The following is a 16741-nucleotide window of genomic DNA, read 5'->3' on the forward strand; positions in this document are numbered from 1 at the left end:
ATCTTGAGAACAAAAAAAGTCATGTTTGTTCATCTCATCCATCTATATCTACACAGACATGTATATGCATGCACACACACATGCGTACATAAGTAACTTTTTTTTGTATCAAGTTTCTTTGAGCAAAATCAGTTTACTTCCATTAACAACTCTTTTGTGAAGTACAGTTCAGTAGAACTAATCATAGCTCTTCTCTTCTCTTTGGAAGGACACCTCTTATGGAACACTACTCAAAGTACTAAAATAAACGTAGCTGACACATGTTTAATGGAAATTAATCAGCTAAAATAGAAGATACAGTTCCTTCAAGTTCCCATGTTTCTGCAGACCATATAATGGACTCCCTTGCTCAACTTAATGTTAATACACTTTATCCAGATATAAAGTAGATGGATTCTCAACATGCTGGAGTAACATCTTTTCAGGTAGTGAAGCACTGATTGCTTTACCTCTTGGAATGAATGTGCCACACTCAGAGCTGAACCTGCAGGAATTTTACTTGTCATGAGAGGGTGATACCCCTTAGTTGAGAAACCTGCAGAGCGGAGAAGTTAGGAGGGTTTTCAACTCTTTCTGAACTGGTTGCGTTATCAAGTAACCACACAAACTAGTTTTGAACTCAGATTTATATCAGTTCAGGATTTTGGTAACTTTTTGCCAAAATAGTTTTGGTGGTACAGTCTTCTCCTATTTAAACATAATTATATCCTTAAGGGGAATTTTTACTTGTGTAGCTTATTCTACACATATAAACAGGTATAGCCTGTATAACATTCTGGTCTATGACATAAATGGGATGTTCTTTTTCTACTATGTCACCGTTGTTGAAATGGTGCAAATTTGTGTACAGTTCAGTTCCTAAGTGCACGTTCATTTGAAATGATGGTATTTGGCCCAAAGTGTGTGGTTGGTTGCTGTTTTGTTTGCTTTTTTTTGGTACAATACAGCAAGGCATGATCCTGGCTGGGCTCTCCCAGAGCTCTGTAACAGAGAAAGCAAATACCTTTGAGGGCCATCCAAGTAACTGCTGGTGTTTCTTAGGGAGGTTTTCTTGCAGGACGCTTGTGTCAGCTGATGCAGCCGCTTTGGGATTCTGCCTTCATCCCTGACGTGCCAGGGAGAACTTTTGTTCCAAGGGGCCACCGTGGCAGTGCGGGAGAACCCTGTGTGCAAGAACAAAGGAGTATTGTATCGGTATGAGCCGTCAAAGGGAGGGGAGGGGGCTGAAGGGTTTCTTTCAGAGGCACTGCATGTATGTATCAATAGCAACATTTTTCCCCATAAATCTCACGCTGTGACACGAGTTCTGTGTGGGAGCTGAGCAGGAGATAAGATACCTTTTTATTTTGTGTAAGTTCTTAGTGATGAATATTTGATACGATTTTCTTAATTAAAACATGGTGCCACTTGTGTTTTTTATAGCCTAAAGCAAAAAGCCTGGCAATAGGCTGGACCATGATGGTAGAATTATTCCTACACATTTAAAGCAACTCACAGCTTGCGCCTTACTAATTAACACTAGAGGAGTGGCCACAGTTATGGCAAGCTATAATGAAAGCTCATGGCTGGCAAGGGCAAAAGTCCAAGAAATGTAGAAGATGAAGTCTGGCAGAGGTAATGGGTATTACTGCTTAGCGTTCCAAATTTTAGTAAAATATGCCTTTAGTGTAAACAATACATGAGCCATACCCAAAACACATACTGTAATGGAGACTGTGATAGTTTTAAGAGAGAGCAAAACAGAAACAGGCATTTTTGGCTCACGCCTGCAGTGGATCGTTCAGACCATCTCGCCTCCCCACAGAGGCAACAATGGAGAGGCAAATCCCACACCTGCAACTGAACAGCCTCCTCGCAAACCTGCAACAGAAACATCATAGATACCAGATTAGTATTTGCCTATCCGTCCCTAATACTTGCACTGATACATAACCATCACTTTACACTTTTTCACCAAGCTGTTGGCTTCAGCCCCATGCTAGCTGCTTCTCTTGCAGAAGAAAACCTTACCACCTCCTAGACTGGAGCAGCCCTGGCTGGGGTGTCTGCGAGAGCCCATCTGATCCAACAGCTTGCTGGCAGGAGAGGAGGAAGCCGGCTCTCTTCTACCTTGCCTCCAGGCTGCAGGATACTGCTACCCTTCACAGTGCCAACATTGTTGAACCTTCTCTGAGCTCACTCAGCTTGCTAGCCCTCTAGGAACAGCCTACTCTTTTTCCTGGGTCTGTGAATCAATTGAGAGGTACCTGGTGACTGACAGAAGTGGCAGGGGGAGAGGAAGTCTGCTCAGCCATTGCAGGGGATCGCAATAGAGATGGGACTGGGGTTGTTTCCAGGTCGGCCAGAAACAGCAGATATTTCTGGGCTCTTCACGATCAGCTGCTTCACCTTCACCACTGCAGGAGATGGTGTTCATTGCACCAATGCATGGGGAAGGGGAGAAGTCCTCCAGGTTCTTCTTTTCCCTTATAGCTGAGTACAGCCATTGGGTCCCAGAAAATGATTGTAGCTAAATTGGTCGTTAAGGATAATACGAGTCCTGTTGGCTATGATTTCAGGTTATTGTTTTCCTTTTTGTTTTGAAATCACTTGGGCAAAATAGATCAGCATTCCTCAGCAGAGCTGCGGTCTGGGCATTTACAGCATGCTGTGGTATTTCATCTGGGGGGAGTCATTACTAGGCCTCCCCTGGAAGCAGTTTTATGAGGAGGCTTGAACGGCAGTGTCCTTACATCCTGCTAGGGGTTTGCTTGGATAAAGACTGTTGGCATTGTTTGTGCCAAGCGTAGGCGAGAAAGCAGCTGGGTTGACCAGAGTGAAGGTGGGAGTGAGATAAAATGGGAGACCAAAGCAGGCTTGTAACAGGAAGGGGTATCTGGATTGCCGCGATGGGAGTCTTGAACTTGATAAAATAGCAAAGGCAGAAGAAGGTTCCAGTGAAAGGCTTTGGTGTCGGAACAGGAGATCAAGGAGTCCATGGGGGTTTTGTTTTTTGTTTTGTTTTTTCCCAGCAGCAAATATCAAGGAAATATGAAATGCTGGTTTGTTTGGCTGTAACCATAACCGTGCATACTAAGTCCTGCTGGGTGGGATGGATTTTTGTAAGGTCCAACTTGCAAAACAAAAGGCTGAAATTCTTCGACTGGAAGTTCAATGAAATGACTCAAACAAATACAGCCTTGTCTTGAGTTATAACCACCAGCTTATTAATGAGTTAACTTCTACTGTTTAGGTCCCTGAAAATAATTGTTCCGATTGTTCCCATTGTCCCAGATCGTGGCAGTGGAACAGCGGAGTGGCTGTGATGGAAACGCTCCCAGGGCTGAAGGGGGGTTGTTTCTCACCTCATTGTCAGCGATTGGCTTCAGCCACTCGTGTTCCCCTCACTTGGCTGGTCTTTGTTTTGCACTGGCTTGCTGTGCGTTTCCATTTTAACTGGTTTATAAATATTATTGGCTGGATCCAAGAAAAATTGGCGGTCAGGGGCTTGGCCTAGCAGAGCTCTGAGGCCTGTGTCCAAAAGCACTGCACTCCACTCCCAGCACTTATTGGTGATAGCATCTGTAGCGAATTACCCGTGAGTACTTCGATGGCTTGTGTCTCATGCTGCTGGCGCTAGAGGCAAAACTCATCTTGTGGCAGTGCTGGGAGCCTCAGCCCTGGCAGGCGAGCAGGGAAGGCAGGGGCTAGTGTGGAGCCGTGCAGGGAAGGGTTGCTGCCCGGCTGCTGTGTTCTTCTGGGAAGTTCTCTGCAGTCTGCCTCTGAAAGGAGTGCAGTGGTTCAGAGGTGAATCCCTGTCTTCCTCCTGTGCAGCAATGTGGGCTTCTGCCTGCTGATAAAGACGCTTGGTTCAGGCAGTCATCGAGGCTCCCAGGTGCTCTGGGGTGTCCTCAGCTGGTGGCATTTCCCAGGGAGGGTATTGCTCCCACTTGTTCTGTTTGGTCCCATTGGTGATTAGCTGTGTAATGGGGGTGCAATGGAGGCAGGGGAAGCAGAAAAGATGGTACAGCAGATTGACAGTTTATCCTATGCTTCCGCCCAGGGTAGCGTTGACGCTCTGAGTTGAGAGCATCTCTTCCCTGTGCAAAGCTGGGATCCCTTGGGGCTGGAGGACACAAATTTTGCATGGTTGACATAACTGCACCGCCTCAAAGGTGCTGCTCAAACTGCCTGTCCCCGGGAGAGTTCATCTTGAGCTCCCATGGGTGAATGTCTGCCAAGGGCAGGGGTGTGCTGGTACAGGGGGAGTGCTGAGGGGGCTCTGCATCCACAAAATGCTACTCTGTGGTCTCAGAATCAGGAGGTAATTACCTTTGATTCACTTTTTTTTTTTTTTTGGTAGCCTTCACTGGGGAGAATGTATAGTTTTGTGGTGTTGTCTGATGTGTCTGTAGTTTGTTAAATATGGGACAGCATCATTAAATGGATTAAATTGATCTCTCCATGGTCCCACAGTAGCCTGCAGGGGCTGTGGGGGTTGACTGTAACAACAGGCGGCCGTCACGGGTGCAGCAACTGCCGGGTGGGGTGGGCTCACTTCAGCAGCCTTGCTCGTTGTAAGCATCGCTGACGGTCCGTCTCTACCTCGGTCCAAGTGATCTACCAGCACCCTTTGCCTGTACATCCTTGGAGAGCGAAGGACTATATCTGTTGTAATGCTTTGTATGAAGCTAATGAACTATTTTGCATAAAGGACACAAAGAAATACTCTTACAGTGCTTGCAGTAGTTGTGCATTTCTTGTACATTAACTCATAATCATCCATGCTGTGTTTACTTTGTAGGGTCGCTGCCTTTGATGGTGAGCAGAAAGTCATCTTACAATGAGTTACTGGAGTCTGGATAAGAAAAGCTGTCTGCAGTACTGCAGGCACTTCTTAGTGGACAACGGTGTATTTCACGGTAAGTTACAAGTTGTCCGATATTTTTGTCTCCTTGTGTTTCGGGCTGTCAGATGCAACTGAAATTTCCGAGCGGGGTGCGTGCGTCTTGCTGGTGACTCCCCTCTCGGGGCCCATCACCGCTCGGTCCTGCACAGCCTCGCTTGGGCCCTGCCTTTACCCCCTGCCTTCACCGTGCGGCGCCTCAAAGCGGGTGCAAAGGCCGGGCTGGCAGCGGCGGCTGCTCTTCGGCTGGGGGCCCGGGGCTGCCGCCGCCCCGTTACTGCGGTGGTGGCGGGGGGGGAGCACGGACGCGGGCTGGCTGCCGGCGGCGCCGCGCGGGCGCGCCAGGGGGCGCTCCGGGACCGCCGCCCCCGGTGCTGCCGGTGCTGCCGGTGCTGCCGGTGCTGCCGGTGCTGCCGGTGCTGCCGGTGCTGCCGGTGCTGCCGGTGCTCGGCCCCGGGGGTCTGCGCAGAGAGCCCTTCCCCTCCTCCCCGCCGGCTGGTTTCGGGGTGCGTTTCCCCCCCTTCCCCGTGGGGCGAGGCCGCCGAGGCGCTGGTGCTCCTGGCAGGGCAAGAGCTGAAGCGCTAAGTAAAGCAGTAAAGCCTGGAGAAGAGCAGAGCAGCAGCTGGAGCATAGGCTGTGGGCAGAGTTGCTTTGGGTGTAGGTGGTGATTGTATTTTGGGGAGAAATGGATTAGTTGTGTTCACATGGTCTGGCACTGCTTCACACTTAAACATTTCCTCCTAAGGCATTCCTAGAACTGCTCCAGTGAAATCTGCAGGTATGCATCCTTTGTGCACCTAGGGAGGAGGAATTGAAAGTGTCAGGAAGAGCTTGCCTTCCAAGAATTGATCGGACGTTTGTGCAAAATAGATGCCTAACAGTGGTCCCTAATTATCCCTAATTATCAACCCCTCACATCTTAGTCTCTTGCCGTTACGGATTACATGCTATGATCGTTCAGTTGTTGAAGTATCCTTCCAATAGCAAAGTCAGGAAATACTCTGAAGACATCTTGATATAAAATACTTTCTTTTCAGGACCTCTTTTTGTACGCTTAAAACTTGCTATATTAACTTAACTAGAGAGCGCACGCATTCCCCACACAGGTTTCTCTCCCTTTGCTGGGTAGCTTTACCCTTGGGTGTGGGGTAAGGAGCAGTGCTCCTGCAGTGGGTGAGGGACCACCAAGATTCAGGAGCCGTCCCTGCCTGGAACAGAGTCCTGCAGGTCTAGCCTAATAAGACAGCTGGACCCCTACCTGTCCTGCTGGGGGAGTGGCTTCCTAATGCTGTTCCTGAGAGGCCTAAATTTTGTATTCCTTATTCCCTTTGGGGTCAGAGATTAAAAACTGTCACTTTAGGGCAGATTTATGGCACTATTAATAACAGCAGCATGGAATGCTTATAAATTAAAAATAGAAATACTAATCTTTTTCAAAAGCAAAGGTAATTTTTTCCCTAAAGAACCTACATCTCCATTTTCACTCTATTTGTCAGGAAGCTGGGGAAGTCTGTAGCTCACAGAACTATGATTTGGTTTACTATGATGTAAAACAAACTGTATCTGCATTTTTGCCACTGTGGTTATGTCATCATTGATAAAGCTAATGGTTTAGTGGGAGAATTAATAATTTGTCAATTTGTGCATCTTCGTAACAAAAGCCGATTCAGAGAGAACACTATTTTCCCCTGTACTGCTTTCTTCTTGCCCATAGGCACTGCTAGTTCTATTTGGGACACCAGAAGAATGTTAACTTTTCTGTAAGTCAGTGTGACAGCAGCATTGTCATATTAATTAATCTGTGCGCTACATTTGGGACATACATTACAGGGAAGATGGTTCACAAGTCTGTCATTGGTGAACCTGTCATCTCCGGGCACAACTGTTCTGCTTCTCAAATGAAACTGAGATTCATTCCTGGGATTTATCAGGCCACTCATGTGGTCCTGCTGATTTTGGTGGGATCATGTTCCTTCTGAGTTCTCTCTGACATTGTGGAAGGAAAGAGTTGTCTCCCAGATGTCTTCACCCAGGTCCCCCTTTGCTGAGTCTGAGCACTCTTGCAGTGTTTTGGTAAATGCCCATTAATCACACTTCTCTCCAGGCAACAGTCTGCTCTCTAGCATGGGTGTGTAACTGGAGCAGCTACGTTTTGGATGCATATTTGCGGTTTTGCTATTCCAGATCAAATGAAAGAAAAGTCTGTTCCATACTCTGTGACTTGAGGTGGTATTTTATCATAGAGAAGCACAATGTCTTTATCCTGCTAATGGCGTGAAGGCTGGATAATGATCCATTAGCACAAAGTCCAGTAATCAATGAACAGCTATTGAGTGATGAGTTTGCAAAGTGATAATTGTCTAAAGTAGAAGACATAATTAGCAGGAATCCTAGACCAGAAAGATTCTATGGCTTAATTTATTTGTCTGTCTTTCATGACCAGACAGGATTAATTATTTTTCCCTGGCAGAATCTTTCAGGGCTTCCTATTTGTCTCTTCAACCTAAGCAAGACACTGCAGTGACAGTTACTTTCACTCTGAATATATGGAGGGAGCTGAAGTCCCCGCTGGACAGTGACAGAGGTGGCAGTTCCCAACAGCGTGACGTAAGGAGATGTGCACATGTCCCCAGGAATTAACATGTTGCTCCTGACACTTCAGGGAAGTTGGTTTCCTATGGGACTGTGCTGATATAGATACAAGGATTGATGGAGCTTTTTAAGGATTTGCTTTTTGTCAGTGAGCCTTCTGATCCTGTAGGTCCTGACAAAGGGCAGTGCGATGGGTGGGGGTGAGCAGGCTGGGTGCTCGCCCCCTGTTCCTGATGGCAGCCTTGGCGTTAAGATTGACCCATCCTCCTTGCCTCTCTGAGAGACAAATGGGACTGAGCTTTGGGCTGAACTTTGGGCTTTGCATGACTAAGCGAATGCCAAACAACTAAATTGGGACTTACGTGTGTCTGAGACCATATTTTCTCCAGCAGCCATAAGGAAATTGTACCTGTTTAAAACTTTTTTACACCATTGGGAAATTGGGAAAGAAAATCTAATGTGAACTCTACGTGGGAAGGCTACTATCTGTTAGCAGGGAAGGTACTGTGATCCAACCCCTTGTGATTTGCTGACATTTCAGTGTTTGGGTTGTATGTGTCCAGCTCTAGTGTCTATTAATTCTAATTTACACAGTGTTTTCATGATTTTTTTTTGTAGTTATTATTATAGTTTCATATTCTGACACTGAGAGCATGGCTCTTCAGGGAACAAGCACACAGAGCAGTTGATTAGTTTATTTTTCTTCATTTATGAATGCTAATATTCTGTAATGGTTAAACAGAAAGAAGCTGCACCATGTTTAGCAAATAGCTGATTTTGTCTCAGCGGTTCTGAAAGTAGCTGTTCATACTTATCTTATTAGAGTCAGTTACTTGTGCTAATTATCTTTTCTTCTTAAGTTCTCTCAGAATTACAAACCTTTTGTTTAAATTGCATTGTAATTAATTCTCTTTCTTAGTTTCTAATTTTATCTTCTGGCCTCTCCACCTCTTTCCAGACCTGTGTCAATAGGGACTTGACCACTATTGGTAGGATGTCATAATTCAGTCTTGCTCGTATTATCTAAACTGCACTCTTTCATTCAGAGCAATAGACTAATTCAGTTTTATCAGGCTTATCTGGAAGGTCACGTTACAGCGGCATGGTTAGTATCTGTAATTGAACCTGTAATCTGGAAGAACTGTTGCACCTCAGGTGCAAGCCAGCCAGATAAAAATATCCCACTGTGTCAGCTGGTGTTCTTAAAAAGCAAAGGAACGTCTTTCTCCGTAGAGACTTCAGGACCGGAAGTGTCTGCAGAGGCACACAGTATGAACTTTGCTGCTCAACTGTGTTCATCTCCTGGTGTTTTCTTCATACCCTTCTGGGACCTGCATTGCTTTAAGAACCTGAATAGATGGTATTCTATTTGTTCACCTCCAGCTGAGGTGTTTAAATGCAAGAAACTCTTGTGGACTGCATAAATAAGAATGCTGAAGCTCTGTGTTTATTGGGAGTAGTTTAAACATCTTGTTTTGTGTAAGAAAGAAAAAACCCCCAAAAAACCCCGAAACCAACCAACAAAAAACCCCCCAAAACAAACCAGAAACAATCCCCCAAAACCCCAACTTAGAGCAGAAACTCCCAAATGAGACTGTAGCACTGCAGGTATAACCTGTTGGAGAGCACGGTGCCTCTGCGTGAATGTCAAAGAACCTCACTTGGAAGACAAGCAGTGAATGCTTCTGCTCCAATGTGGGAGACCATCAGTTGCAAGCAAGGAGGTGGTGGAGGACAAAGCATACGAGATATAGCAACAGGAGGACAGTACCTTGCTTGTGTGATGCATTAGTTGAAGGCAGATGCAATTTTGAGTGTCTTGGAGTAAGATGAAGGTGTTAGTGCTGTGAGGCCCAGTCTAATGCAGTTCTGGTCAGCAGTATTTGAGCAAGGGGAGCTCAGGAACAGGCAGAGAAAAGGGCTACAGAAGTGGAGATGAGATGGGTCTGGTTTGTTTAGCTTGGAAAATCAAAGATTGAGAGGGGATGTGACTGCTGACTATAAATGCATTGCGAAGGGAAAGCTCAGGGAAGAAAAGGCTTATTTGAACTGATGGGGAAAGTTGGCACAAAAGCAAATTGAAAATTGTCCATGAGTATATAAATAGACACAGGAAAAACTAACGTACTTTGAGGTGGAGATTGGCGAGTTTTGGAAAAAATTGTTAAAGCATCCTATCTGTGCTCTTGCTCTGAAGTTGTAAATGTAATTAGTAGCGAGCAATATATTGACTAATGTGGATATAAGGCTGGAGAACTATTTAAGTGGTCCCAATTCAATTTCTGTGTACAGTGAACAGCAAATACAAACAGCAGTGTTCCCATTCCATTCTGGAAAATGCTGCCGTACACAGATCAGCCTGGTCTCTACCACATTGTAATGATGCTTTGAGACGCTTGCATGTTGCTAGGCAAGAAAAAGTATTGATACACAACTGTGTGCCTTTCCACAGGGCTTTAATGGGTTGTCTTTGAGTAATGACTGAACGTCATTGCTCAACATTCATACGTGTAATGCTGAAGGACTATATGCATCAAAATTGCCTAAGGATTTCTCATAATTTTATAATTTTATTAGGAAAAGCTGCTAATAGCTGCATTTGCAGGATATTAAAATTCTTATCTGTTTATGTCTGAAATTTTTGGTTACAGAAGTGGAGGTTGCTGCTGCGTCTTGTGGTCTAGGGAGTCTTATCTGCCTAGAAGCAAAAATGTCAGTTTTCTTCAGTAACAGCGAGATACAGCACAGTGTGTGCACACAGAGAATAACAAACGGAAGACAGATCTGGGTTTAAGCTATTTTAGCAGTTTCTGTAGAATAGAGCAGATAAGCAATTATAATGTTTGGAATAGCCTTGAGGACTTGATGAACCCACTTTCTTTTCCATCCTGTTGCAAACAGTGCCAAAATACAAAGTACATTATGCCTCTAGGCTTGGAAAAGGATTTTTTTTTTTTATTTTCTCAGGGTTTTCAAGCTGTAAATGTGGATCATATTTTGTTTGTTTGCTGGCAATAACAATGTAGGAATGGCTGTGTTGTCAGACCAAACATCCATCTACTTTGCTAGCACATGTTTGGGGCTAAAAGTATAAAGAGGGAAAAAAGCCCAGTGTGTACATAATAACCCTTCCTGTGGCACGCGCTCCCAGCGCCTGCCGGTCAGCAACCAAGTACTTCCCCAGCCAGAAGCTGCATCTAGATACTTACATTTATTAACTTTACATCTGATACGGGGTTTTTTTCTGAAGTTTTTTGGAATTCACTCATGCTTGTGACCATCTGTGGGAATTAACTCCAAAATTTATGCTGGTTGGCATAAACTTTCTGCTTGAAGGGAAACAGTAATTTCACACAACCTTGCCACGTTCAGGTTGTAATGGACGGAGCAGGTTTGGTTACTTGATTACTTCACCTTTGAAAGACCGTTGGCTGGATGTACTGAACCAAGGGCCAATCCTCTAAGGTAGATAGGTCTTAAGTTGTGTTAGGCATTTTGGTAGCTTTGAATGTCTGCCTTCTAATGTCTTACTGAGGAAATGGATGGAGAACATTGTGGTGATAATGCTTTCTTCTGCCCCTGGGAAAGGGAACGCGGCAAGAATGGGAACTTCGTTCTAGACTTCAATATTGAGATCCTGAGCCACTGCAGCGCAGCTTTGGTACAGTGCTGCCGTGGATATGAGTACTTCCACTTACTTCAAATGGCACTTTGAGATAGGCCACTCAAACATTTGTCTCACGCTGGCACTAAGCAAACAGTATTTTCAGTAATTATTTTGCCATCTGACAATATGCGGTGAGCTGTCTGTCCCAGCCACCGGCGAACTTGCAGGGGAAATTGCTGACCACTGATCTGGATTCCTGTGTGTGTTGTTAGTCTCTTGTTTCAGGAGTATCTAGCTCATCCTTCAGAAGGTTCTTCCAAATTGCCTACTTATATACACCCCAAGTTGAGGGGGGGAGAGAGAGAGAGAGACTTAGTTCAAGGCAATTGCTTATTTTGAGAGATCATCTCAAAGATTTCCCAAATGTAATGGATGCAATTGTGCACCACCTTTATTAGATGAACACCTACTGCTGTTACACAACCAGTTTTGGACAGCTTCACAAGAGATTGCTTACAGCAGGCGTTACTGCAGTGTTTTTCCATTCATTTCAGTCTGAGAAGCTGAGCTTTTGTGCAAGTTCTTGTAGGATGTTTTTTGCTTCAGTGATCTTGAACTTTTGTGCCCAATGAATGGGAATATAAAATGCATTATGTTTTACTCTGTATACAGTAAAATGATCTATTTTGGTTATTGGAGCACAAGAGTTTTGGGGGAACAATATTAAATCTTTACAGAATTGCATGTATACGTTAGGCTTGACGTTTGCTGATGGGCAATGCTTTATAATTAGCTCTGCTGAAGCCTCATGCAAGCCCTACGCTTGAGGCTACTGTGCTAAAGATGCCAGATGTAGACTGCAGAATTCAGGCTTATATCTTAATAGTCAGCTTCAATTTAGGTTTTATAAAGATGCTTGGGAAAGCAGGACAAGTTAATAGTGCAGTAATTTATATTTTGGTTTATATTCTGATTTATGTAGTGAAATATCCACAATTCATTCCTTGAGACAACCAGACGTAACTGAAAATGTATATGTGAGAAGGGCACTAAAGAATTTATTTATTAAAGTTTGCATCGATTAAAAAAGTGCCTAAAATGCCTGAAGAAACTGCCTCTTGGTGCTTTGGTGAATGTGCTTTTGGTGAACCTTTAAGAACCCTGTGTCTCTCACGAGATGCATCCTTTGGTGAAAGGAGGAGTTCATGCGTGGGATCTGTCTCGAGCCGGTGTACCAGGCGGTTGAGTTCTAACACCAAGTGTTTTTCCCCTTCCATCTTTGTATATTTGTCAGTTTTCCAAAGAACTGTGTCTTCATTTAATGACAAATGAATAGAGTTGAGAAAAGCTTTAATCTGATAAAAATGACAATTTTTTTTGCAGCTAATATAAAGTTTTATTCATTGCTAGCTGACTTTTCACGAGGAGGTTGTATTACAGTTTAGGTCTAAGATTAAATTTGGATGATGAATGTGAAGATGTTGTTATCTTCTTATTTCATTATCTATTTACTGTGAGAGGTAGAAGTTCTCTAATCAGCTTTTCTTGCTCTTTAGCAGAATTAGTCTCTGTACGAGTTTCCAGCTATTTTGACAGTGAAAAAGGAAAAACTGATGAGCCAGAAAATGAATATTATTCTGATGCTGTAATTTCAAAGCTATTAGTTAAATCATATTCTCATTTATTGAAAAATTAATATTTTGCAGTAGAACTTGCACTGTCATGTCTCTGGTAATCTAAGCCTTGTGAGGTATGGTTTTTAGTGTTCAAAAATTGGGCTTCCATTTTTGGCAATTTGGCAAAGGCTGACGCTTTTGGTAACAAATTTTCTTTAATTGTGAATGGGGATGCAGCAGCTGCCCAGTGTCACGGGCAGGTTCAGGTGCTGCCAGGCTGTGGGGAGGGAAGGCAATCTCCCGTGTCCGAGAGCACAGGCAAGGCTGCACCGCAGCCGCTTCTCCAGCAGATAGCTTGGACCACGGCCACTCAGCCCTGCCAGGCGCGGGGCTGTCGGCTCGCGAAGGGGACATCTGCGTGAGCTTGTGTGGGTACAGCCCTGCGTGGCCTCTCCGCATCCCATCCAACCTATAGCAGCAAGCAGGAGGCAGCATTTTTACCCTGGAATTACCGGTTCAGGTTTACGTGGCGTACGTGTATCTTCCGTGCTTTTCAAGGGAGTTTTTAGCTGGTTTTGTAGCCCAACAGACTTGAGCTGCCTGGGGAGGAGAGGCCTGAGCATAGCGATTCCTGCAGCTGGCTGGATGTCCTGTTGTCATCCATTTTGCTGTGGGAACATCTGCTGGTTGTCCCGTGGGCTATTCCCTTGCACGGATGAGCTGGGAGTGCCTCGGTGGCAGGTTTAATGCATCTTTTCTTCCAGGGAGCTAAAAATATTGGCATTAGTGCTGGCCTGTCTTGGGGTATAGTTGCCAAACCGTTTTGTCCCTCTGGCATTGCTTTTGGCACAAAACAGGCCACATTTCCCTCATCTCAGCCAGAAGCTGTGAGCTGAACTACAGTGTATTTTAAATGAAAACGTATCTGTAACTGTGTGCATAGAAGAGAAGAATTACAGTTTGCAGATATTACAAGAAAGCTTTAAATCCCCTTTTTTAATGAAATGACAGGGGTAGTGTTTTGACACTGTCTGCTTTGTACCTGGAGGTACTTGCTGTCTTATCTCAAAATAATTCCAGTGGTTTAATGACAGAACTTTTTTTTTGAACAGCAAATTAAGAAGACTGGAAAACAATATTCGCCTGGGGGAGATGGATTTTGAGTGAATGAACATATTTTTAATAAATTTTAGTGCTTTTGTAGCTAGGATTGTCAAAAGCTATTGGTGAGATGAGGCTTGGAGGATGGTTCATGTGTTTTCTGAAATCAGCTTAAAAAGTTGAAAAAACTAGGCTTTTAAGCATGCAAGGCATTGGCAAAGGTCTCCCAAGGAAGGGCTTATGTGGCAGAAAACATAAGTAGGAAAAACAGGTATACAAGTGAGTCTGTTACCTTTCCTGCCTAACCTTATCTTGGGATTGTGCAATAACTATGCAACAGTAGTGGCTGTTGGAAATATGTACTGTTGTCTTACAGTGATCATTGATGTTAATCAAATACAGGTAACAATAACAATTTTATATTCGGAAAGCTTGCTTGTCACTATCAGCTCTGAGACTTGGATAGAACTTTGCGTGCTGTGGCTCTGCAGAGCAGTCCCAGCAGGAGCGTTGTGATCCCCTGGGAACAGAGGATGTATGTGAAAGCAAAGCAAAGTGGAAAGATGTGAGGGTTACTCGGCCACCGCTTAAATAAGATGTAGGTGCAGTGACAGATGGTATAAAGCGAACTAGTTGCCTTTTGACTTTTCCCTTTGCAGATAGTCAAACTGTAATGTAGTGTGTCTTCAAGGCCACACCAGTTTCAGATTTGACTCTGACAGGGCTAGGGATCGGATGCAAAACCTGTCTTGTCAGTGAAGAGTTGTCATGGTGATTTTTTTTTTTTGGAAGTTGAATAAACCTACAAGTACTCTCATACCATTTGGCATATGTCTCCTGAATTACATAGAAGTCTTCATTTGTTTGCTGTAATGGTCTTGCTCATCCATATAGCATGCTCCTAATTTCTAAAGCCATATAGCATTTAAGCACTTCTGTTTTTAAAATGAACTTTATTTTGAAGACAAGACAATAAGGAATGTATTAATGACTGGGCAAGGTTTCTTACAGAGCAGCTTTGGTGTTAAAGATGCTTGTGTATAGCTCCTCTCATAATTAATAGAATGATAGTGTGGAGTAATTTGCACTTAACACATTATCAAGTGCAATCTGATATCAGTAATTAAACTATAGAGTGGTGACAGTTTATTTTTTGTTGTTGAATGCAACTATAACACATCAATTCATTTGAATGTAAATGTATTGATAACCATCTAGAGGCTTCAGGGTGATGACTTCATCCATTAATCTTGTGAACTGAGGTGTGAACCAGTGGTAGGGTAATGGCGTAGCTGTTCCATTTCCCTTGTCCTAACTGAGAACGAGTGACGCTTCTCTCTGCAGAGCATGACATCTGCCTCGTCCTGCCATCATCCGCTGAAGAAGTGTGATTAGAAGCACAAACTTTGAGTGCAGCCGAGAACAATCCTACAGTGGGCTTGGGGGGTTGTTTCATTTTATAGGTTGCTAGATATAGTCAACATTTATCTTGCAGTGTGCTGCGATCTATTGTGACATGTGGTGACTGTAGGAAGTCTTACCACTTGTGTTAGCAACAGCTAAGAAATAATGATTTCTCAGTAAGTAACATGTCAACTCCACTTGTATCTTGTCTCCCATCTCACTCAAGTTCTGCAGGCGTGTAGAACTATGAGTTTGTTTTTTTCTCCTCTCAGTCACGCTGTCTATCGTGTAACTTTTCCCTAGCATGCGCTAGACAAGTTCTGTCCTCTTTTATTGCTGTCACAATCTTTGAGAATACAGCTGGGGGTTCCTTTGGTGTGCTGATGTAAATGTCACTGTGTAAAAGCCAGCTGAAGAGTGAAACAATTAGAAAATACAGTAAATCAAAAATGCGAAGCATTATATATGGAGCCTACTTTATTCCTGCCGTGCTTTCCAGCACCGTGTCCCCTTGGGCTCTGTCATAAGTAAATGCAATTTATGCAAGTCCGAATGTTTCTGCTCATTGTTCTACACTGACTATAAACCTACTGATGTCAGTAGCATTGAGTTGGCTTAAACAAGCACAGTATTTAGCCAGTAGGATGGTAATTTTTTATAGCTACTGGGAGAGTTAGCGCTCAGCATCTCGCAGGAGACTACTTGTTCTTACGAAATCAAATGCTCAGTGATGCACAGACTAAAGCATTTGCATGCTTTGTGCTCGAACTGGCCCGATTCTGCAGAACGGCTGTTGCCCTTCAAGTTAGGGACAGAGACAGGAGGGGGCACAGAACCTGGGGAAAAGGAGTGCGGTCCACAGAGGTTCTCTCCTTCCACCTTGCAGAATCCCGCAGCTGCAGACGCTGGGAGTTACTTTGGAGCGAGGATGGTTTTTCTCTTCTGCATTCAGCCTGCGTCACTCTCCCGTTTTTTAACTGAAGTATGGTAATCCGTTCCTGACCGGCCTCCCTAGGTGCCAGCAGGATTTCCTTGCGCTTGCCTATAGAGCTGCTCTTCCCAGGCGTTATGCTCGCTTAATGCCTGGAGCATCTTAATTGCTGTGCTATGCATGCATGTCTCATACCAAAAGTAGTCGCTGCTCCTGCGTTCCCACAGCAGCAGCAGCAGCACAGAGCAGATGCTTCCAGCTTCCCTCGCAGGCTGTGCTTTTCGGTTTTGAAGAAAGTTGCCTAGTATTGCCTCTGGATTTGTGCTTTCCTGTCTCTGTGCTATGGATCACGAAGATTTCGTCGTTCCTTGTAAAGAGCAATGCTGGCAATGTTCTCCTGTACTTCTAAGGATTGCTTTCCAAATGTTTTAGCTCTGGAGACAATGAAGATTAAATTGAGGCTTTCCTGCAGTGAGAATTTCCATTCTACTTGCCAATAATGCATGAGTTACAAATTTAATGGCAGACCTTGAAGTATATAAAAATTTAAGTCCGGAAAAAGGTAAGGATGTTTGAGTTTGGAATTACTGTAGGAAGAGCTCATA

General features: G+C 44.1%; 1 protein-coding gene across 1 annotated transcript in view; it reads left to right on the forward strand.

Annotated features, from left to right (window-relative positions):
- PLCH1 (phospholipase C eta 1) overlaps nucleotides 1-16741 on the forward strand; it is an 84862-nt gene that overhangs the window by 9323 nt on the left and 58798 nt on the right. Inside the window, exon 2 of the mRNA XM_072867068.1 lies at nucleotides 4784-4901. Coding sequence (XP_072723169.1) covers nucleotides 4823-4901 — 79 coding nt within the window. The 5' untranslated portion in view covers nucleotides 4784-4822. The remainder of the gene's footprint in view (nucleotides 1-4783; nucleotides 4902-16741) is intronic.

Source organism: Ciconia boyciana, chromosome 7 (assembly GCF_034638445.1).
Source record: "Ciconia boyciana chromosome 7, ASM3463844v1, whole genome shotgun sequence".
In the NCBI taxonomy this organism is placed as follows: Eukaryota; Metazoa; Chordata; class Aves; order Ciconiiformes; family Ciconiidae; genus Ciconia; species Ciconia boyciana.